General features: G+C 34.5%; 1 protein-coding gene across 8 annotated transcripts in view; it reads right to left on the bottom strand.

Moving 5' to 3' along the window:
* Positions 1-1,298: 1,298 nt before the first annotated feature.
* The window catches only part of gulp1a (GULP PTB domain containing engulfment adaptor 1a), a 64,150-nt gene continuing 57,300 nt past the window's right edge, over positions 1,299-8,148 (bottom strand). For 6 of the 8 annotated variants that reach the window (XM_051118307.1, XM_051118312.1, XM_051118309.1 and 3 more), the window contains 7 exons: positions 6,248-6,385; positions 5,939-6,055; positions 5,764-5,850; positions 5,348-5,572; positions 3,609-3,741; positions 3,360-3,454; positions 1,299-2,103 (listed from right to left, as the gene is read on the bottom strand). In XM_051118307.1, coding sequence (XP_050974264.1) covers positions 2,032-2,103; positions 3,360-3,454; positions 3,609-3,741; positions 5,348-5,572; positions 5,764-5,850; positions 5,939-6,055; positions 6,248-6,385 — 867 coding nt within the window. In that variant the 3' untranslated portion in view covers positions 1,299-2,031. Of the gene's footprint in view, positions 2,104-3,293; positions 3,455-3,608; positions 3,742-5,347; positions 5,573-5,763; positions 5,851-5,938; positions 6,056-6,247; positions 6,386-8,148 lie in introns of all 8 variants that reach the window. The other 2 variants (XM_051118313.1, XM_051118314.1) reach the window with 2 other exon arrangements.

Genomic DNA, 8,148 nt, shown 5'->3' with positions numbered 1-8,148 from the left:
TCCCAAACTGAAAACCAAGTGCAATGCAGGAGTTATTTTTTATTTTTTTTTTAGCCCATTCGTTCTATATTTTAAATGCTTTTCTAAAGGTAAAAGGCACGATGTAGTAAAATGCTGGTGTAGTTAAATTGACAATATTTTTGTGTCATATTTTCTAAAGCATGCAGGTATACCTATCATTCTTGCACTTTTTCTTCTATCATCATTTTATCCTATTTTAGGAAATTTTAAATCTTTTTATATGGATTTGAAGCTAATCTCATGTATTTGCTTTGCAAATTAAACATATGCTCATTACCATTTATCATTTTATTGAATCAAAGCGATATTTCTTTCTTTTTTCATGACTTTTGAAGATGCGTATGTTTCATTCCACAACTTTTAAGCATGAAATTATATTTTTAATTAATAAAAACGTAAGATATTGCTTTGCTTTATTATATCCTCTGTAAGTTGCTAGTGATTTATTTATGCCGGAATGTTTATTTTTATTCTTCCGTTTATTTTTGCCTTGAGTAAATAGTAAGAAATGGCAGGGGTAATACTAGTTTAAAATATTTTTGGTACTATTTTAACAAATATTGTTAAAATATTGTCCTTTCTGTACATTAAAATATTAGACTAAAATATGTTCAGAACTGTAAATGCCTACAGCGAGGACTGCTCGTTATTGCTTGTAATATTAGTAGTATTTAATGGGGAGCATAAAAACGGGTCTTTACTGAACACGAAGTGTGCTTTTATGAATCATGCTTGAATGTTATATTACATGCCTTGTATACATGTTCCTCAGAAAGGCTTTCTACAGGTTTCTACAAGAATTGCACTGATTGAAATATGAGGCGAATGGAAAAAAAACACTTGTTGAACATACAAAGAATGAGAAAGATCAGCTCACCTGAGCAACGACGTGAGAAGAATGAACTAACGCAATCAAAGATGTGGTGCTCTTCAGAAAGAAACACTTACGAACAGTACACATTACATGATTGAGCCAAATTATATAATGACTCACTATTATGAATTATAATAGCGAAAACTAACATTTTAAGCTTTTATATTTTACAAGAGTAGATTTAAAACACTTTAAATTAAATGGTACATTAACTGTACTCAAGTTCATAATGATCATTTTACTGTAATATTACTATACCTTTACATTGTATTTTCAATTTGAAATAAATGAATAAAACACTATGCACGTGGCTGAAGATTTGTTGAGCCAAAAAACAGTTCTCTCATTTAAAGCAGGTAAAATTTAAGAAAGACATGTTACAAAACATAACTTACACAGAGAATATGTACCATTTTCTTTTAATGACTACAACAGCAAAGGCTAAATAATGCTTACAAAACAGAATTAACAGTAATACATGAACAGAGCTCTTCCAAAGTGCTTCCTTGTGCAAGAGTATACTAAAATATATAATATAAAATTAAACTGCAATACAGGTACGTTAATGTGGAAATAGTCCAGTCCTGCAATTTATGGCATTGCTGTTCAGTTAAAAAATACTGTATTTTAATGGATCCATTGCTATTAACATATACTGTATCATAGTTTTACACATGATCTCATACAAAAGGAATGTGATTATGACGTATGGTAACGCATTAAGTGTTAAAAAAAAAAAAGTAACGTAAAACTCCATAATGCTAACATTGTATGCATTTATGAATTATAATATGCTATACAGATTAAAAACAGCAGCTTGTATGTTACACAAGCTTTGATAATAGTAATGAAACTGACACAGACTGTGCAATTGGACATACTTTCTACATCCTTCATTGCCTGTACAAGCAAACTTGGGTGTTAAAACTACATTGCTAGTTTTTTTTTTTAGTTCTTACAAAAATAGTGATCTACTGCTTTTGATTTCTCAATATACTTTTTGTAAACCAAATTCAAAATGCAAATACATAAAAAAGAAACGTAAGATAAGACATTGACATCTTGACTGTAAACCCGAGTTTGGCACTTTAATACAAATGGTTTAACATGAAAGTGACAAAACTTTCTTCTTGGCATCAGCAGCGTCCATCTAACGGATCAAGGGAAAAGACAGTGCCCTCTACTGTTAGTCCCATTTTGAACCCCTCCTAAAGACAAAAAAATAAAATAAAATAAAATAAATAAGAATGAACCATTTAACACATGCACGTTTATCTGAAATACACAACCACATTCTGCATTTATACAACTCTGTTTAATAACTACAAGGATTTTAAAGGCTTAAAGTCTTAGTGTACATAATCGATCTTAAAGACATTTACATGGATAGTTCACTTAAAAATGAAAATTTTATCATCATCGTTTAGCAAAATGTTGACACGGCATTTTTGCCATACTATGAAAGTGAATGGTGACCAGGAGCCATAAAGCTTCAAAAATTAGAAGGTTTAAAAAAAATTGCACACAGTTTATGAAAACCAGACACCATTTATTTTCAATATGTGACCTTGGACCACAAAACCAATAATAAGGGTCAATTTTTTGAAATTGTGATTTATACACCATCTGAAAGCTGAAAAAATAAGCTTTCCATTGATGTATGGTTTGTCAAGACAATATTTGGCCAAGACACAACTATCTGAAAATCTGAGGGTGCAAAATAAAAAAATAAATACATGAATAAATAAATATTGAGAAAAATCACCCTTAAATTTGTCCAAATGAAGTTCTTAGCGATGCATATTACTAATCAAAATTATGATTTTTTTAATTAATGATTTTTGGCATAAAACAAAAATAAATAATTTTTACCCATACTATGTATTGTTGGCTATTTCTACACATATACCCATGCTCCTTATGACTGGTTTTGTGGTCCAGGGTCACATATATGGAAAAGATGAAGGAAAGGCAAAAATGAGAGGAAATTTTCATTTTTGGATCTCTTTAAAATAGTTAAGCAAGCAAGCATTAGACTTAAGCTACAAGTCATTTGAAAAAAACTCAAGTTGTGTTTAAATACAAACCATCTTTGCCGCTGCAAGCAGAAAGAGAGCAAAAAGACGGAAAATTGAGGTTGTTAGTTAAGCAAAACTGGCAAATGATATAAATATTTCAAGTAACTGCTCTGTATGCAAGATTTACTGCATGTTAGTCTATTTTAATCAGGTTGAAAGCATACATAAAAAGCAAACTTTGCAGTTTTCTTGAAAGTTTTCCATCTATAAACAGTATAGCACTCCCCAGACAAATCCAAAATGAACATTAAGCCAAATATAATCATCGTATTATTCCCTTCTTATTCCCTTCTGTACTTCACAGCTGCAGCAGTGCCTACCGTCAGCTCCATTAGCTGCTCATTTACACCAGTCCATTTGCTAATAATTCACAGACATGCAGTCACCTGCATCTCATCCAGTTTGGACTGGATGTCAGGAGGGAAGTCAGCTGCCCCGCAGGTGAATGGGTCAAATGGCTCTGCACCAAACAGGTCTCTCCCTGAGGAAAAAAAGGGCAGTCTTTTTCCCTTCATTTTACAGGCCACTGAAGCTAACATCCATAAAATATGAGCCTATGCAACCTGATCTTACGGCCGAACGAACCAACATTCCTCAACTTTTGATAAAGAAATGAACAAAAAAAGACAACTCACTCATTTCTGTAGGCCTTGCAGGGGGTGGAGGGGCTGAGCCATTACTTGCTGGTAATGGAACCAATGGAGTCATTGGAGAAAATGGAACCATGTCGAATACATCAGTGGGCATCTTCGACGACATGCTGTTTCCCTGCAAAAGTGAATAATGCGTGAAGTACATGAGCAATCTGAAGAACCACTCATTTGAAGACCATCTGTTAAAACTCGAAAATAAAGTGTATGTTAGAAAGTATCATGTATTATACTACATCACACTATTTAATAATAACGTTAAGTCAACACGAAATCAAAAACAGACCCATTTCACGTTTTTGCGAAATTTTCATTATGTGCTTTATATAAATAAATAAATACATATTGACCCTATTCTTGTTCAGTGTTTCTGTGCATTTCACTGTGTGCTTTATGAATGAATGAATAAATGAAAACTTGACCCATTCACATTATTCAAGTTTTTGTGTATGTTGTGTATGTTTTATTGTGTACATTATTCCAATAAATAAATCAATAATTATATTTCAAATTCTTAATCAGTGAGTCTTAAAAATATTTTTAATAATATATACAAGCCTTATAAAATAAAAATGGACCCTATTCACAGTCCGAATGTTTTTGTGCACGTTTCACTGTGTGCTTTAAATATGTATGCAAACCTGAACCACAAAACCAGTCAATTTTGTGAAATTGAGATTTATACATCATCTGAACGCTAAATGATTTAATTTAATTTGGCTGAAAATCTGGAATCTGAGGGTGCAAAAAAATAAAATAAAATAAATAAATAAAAAATACTGAGAAAATCACCTTTAAAATAGTCCAAACGAAGTTCTTAGCAATGCATATTACTAATCAAAAATTAAGTATTGATATATTTATGGTACGAAGTTTACGAAATATCTTTATGGAATATGATCTTTACTTAATATCTTAATGATTATTGGCATAAAAAAAAAACACCTTTTTTTGTGCTAAACTCATTTGGAATTATTTAAAATGGGTCGTAGTCAAAATTCATGGCCCTTAAAGGGACAGTATACCCAAAAATTTCTTTCATTAATTACTCAACCTCAACTCGTTCCAAACCTGTAAGACCTTCGTTCATCTTCGAAACACAAATAAAGATCTTTTTGATGAAATCCAAGAGCTTTCTGACCCTGCATAGACAGCAACGCAACTATAACGTTTAAGGCCCAAAAAGGTATGCTATGAGAATACTTTTTGTTCGCAAAAAGAAAACAAAAATAATGACTTCATTCAACAATTTCTTCTCTTCCGCGTCAGCCAGAAAGTATTCTTGTAGCTTCATAAAATCAAGGTTGAACCACTGATGTCACATGGACTATTTTAATGACGTCCTTATTACTTTTCTGGGCTTTAAATGTGGTAGTTCTGTTGCGGTCTATGCAGGGTCAGAAAGCTCTTGGATTTCGTCAAAAAAATATCCTAATTTATGTTCTGAAGATGAACAAAGGTCTTACGGGTTTGGAATGACGTGAAGGTGAGTAACTGATGACAGAATTTTCCTTTTTGGGTGAACTATCCCTTTAATGCTAGTTCACACTGTCCCAAACCAATAGCAACAGTGTGAACAAACCGATCTAACAAAACCCTGCAACCACTAGAATCTAATTGTAGGTGTTTGTCGGAGCCATATGAATTAGTAAGCTTAGCAAAAACCACTGAAAACAACAAACGAGACCACAAAGAGAGAAAGAGTAAACAGAAAAGTGCTTTACAGGAGGACGAGGAACACTGGCTCCACTGGGAGGCCTTGACAAAGCTGGTTTAGCAGGTGGAGGAGTCAGAAGACCAGCAGAAAGGTTAGAGTCAGGTGAGCTCATTGGCGTTAGTGTAACAGAAGAGATTTCGAGGCAAGAGAACGAGGTCACGTTGTGACACCAGAAGAGAGATGAGGGTCTCTGAAGCATATAGGCCTCATTAGAAGAGTTAATGTGAAGAAGCTGTGGAGAGATCAGAACTAGTCAGCACTAGTTTTACTGCAGTGTTTTTTTCTGAAAAAAGTGAAAGCTCATGAGTTTAGAAGAGGTCTTTAGGCATAGCTGATGTCGGTTTTGTAGCCAGCTAATTAACAGAATGGTGAACGGCAATTAGATGCACTCTACTGACGACAGGAAGTCCATGCGGTGCTTACAGGAGGAACCTGAGCAATCATCAGCTGTTCCTCTAAAACTTGCAACTGCTTCTTCAACTCAGAATTCTCAGTTTCAAGATCTTGAATCTATTAAGAAAGACATTTGTCATTAACAAATGGTCCATTTTGAGTTATTGCAATGTGTTCTTCAACTGTAGTTGTACATCATACTCACTCTTTTCTGTAGGCCACCTATCTGTTTCCTCGTCTCTACGTCTTTTCCCCCAGACTCCAGAAACTTCTTGTATGCCAAGTCAAATGCTTGGCCGATAGTCAAAGTTATCTCCTCTGCCTGGAATCGACAGATACATGACAGATCATTTTCCTAGTAACATCGTCGGCAGTGTTTTGTTTGGCCATTTGTCTTCTGAGCCACTTTTAAGCATCCATTTAGTTTAAAAATTCAATAACAATATGTGAGAGCGACAAATCATTTTGTTAAAAAGAATTAGGACTGCTAATATGACATTATCTGTAGTCTTACACATTTTTCACTGTCAAACACATAGCAGAGATGCTTGTTGGACTCTGAATCTTTACAAATGAATGTGAATATCCTTTTGTCTGTCTTATCATCTGCACAGAAGGATATCCGGTGCAACTGACAGTTGTGCTGTACTTCCTGTGAAGAAGAAAACAAGATAAGAGACGGTATAGACAAAATATAGAGTCTATAGAGATACGGGCATGCAGTGGCACCAAAAAGTACTTGGACACACTTAAAAACATTTTTTTTAGACTAACAACAAAATATCCACTGTCCTCTCAGATTAAGATAGGTGTAGTATATCATTAACTACAAACACATTTGACAACCCGAAAGTGTCCAAATACTTCTTATAGTCCCCCAGCTGGCTTCTACTTGAAGGAGAAGTTCTTTTCCAGAACAAAAAAATTCAGATAATTTACTCACCCACTTGTCATCCAAGATGTTAATGTCTTTTTTTTCTTCAGTCGTAAAGAAGAAATTATGTTTCTTGAGGAAAACATTTCAGGAATGTTCTCCATATAGTGAACTTCAGTGTTGCCCGTGAGTTTAAACTCCCAAATGCAGTTTAAATGCAGCTTCAAAGGGCTCTAAACAATCCCAGCCAAGGAAGAAGGGTCTTTTCTAGCGAAACGATCGGTTATTTAAAAAAAAAATATATAGTTATATTATAGTTTATATACTTTTAAAATTCAAATGCTCATCTTGTCTAGCTCTGTGATGTGCATGCATACTCTGTGTAATCCGGGTCAGTGCAGTTAGGGTATGTCGAAAAACTCCTGTCTCATTTTCTCCTCTAACTACAAAATCGCCCTACATCTCTGCAGAAGTAACGAACCAGTGTTTACAAAGTAATTACACAGAGTATGCATGCACATCGCAGAGCTAGACAAGTCAAGCATTTGAAGTTAAAAGCAGACCCTCCAGTTTTTTGACTGCTGAACCCAACGCAAAATCAGCAACATGTGGCATTTTTTTGTGATCCTGCATAATTTGCCATTTCACCACAAAAATAATCGCAAAAATGAATGTCTCACACACACACACACACACAAAAATAAATTAATTAATTCAAAAACCCACTAAGTTATAATTACTAACTGAAACATACAACATTTTACGGAAGCTGTAATGTATTATTTTAAAGCTACATATGAAAACAAACTTTCGCTGGAGACTGCCATTGGACCGGCAAAGCAATTTTCCTGAAGCATTTGATCTGATCTGTCATATAGCCTATTAGGGCTTACGGATCACAGTCGATCTGTGATATGTACAGACCAGGTCAAGACCCCAATGTTCGGGATGTGACTTTGCAGATTAATTTGCCAATTTACACATTCAAGCTATTTTAAAAATCACAAGAAGAAACAGAACGCGCTTCGTTACTTACGCGCTGTTCTCACATACACGAGCATAGAGACGTGTTTCAGACAGCGCGGCACACCAAGTTGATTCCTCTTTCACGTCTCCGTGCATTTAAGATGCATATGCATGGGGGTTTGTGGTTATGATGCAATATTGGACGTATTTCTGTTTTAAACCATGAAGGCGAGCCAATGGATATCAAACTTTGCGCAATAGGTATGCCGTTGAACGTCTTAACTTCAGTTTTAACTTTACAATTCACTATACAGAAATGTATATATGAAATTAAATAAAAAACCAACTGAGTTTTCTAACGCTGTAATTATGGCGCATATTCTCTCAGAGACTAATCTACTTCAACGTGCTGATAACGGTATATAACTGTCTAATAGTCTTAATCATTTTAATTTCAGGCCTATAATCCCCACGGTCCACGAGAATATTTTCAAACCGTAACTGGTCCATGGTGTAAAAGAGGTTGGAGACCCCTGCTGTAAGCCTACTAAAAACTGCATTTTGGAGGTTCAAAC

This window comes from Labeo rohita, chromosome 9 (genome assembly GCF_022985175.1).
Source record: "Labeo rohita strain BAU-BD-2019 chromosome 9, IGBB_LRoh.1.0, whole genome shotgun sequence".
Taxonomy (NCBI): Eukaryota; Metazoa; Chordata; class Actinopteri; order Cypriniformes; family Cyprinidae; genus Labeo; species Labeo rohita.
Note: the sequence above shows the minus strand (reverse complement) of the source record. Positions and strands in the feature narration are given on the sequence as shown.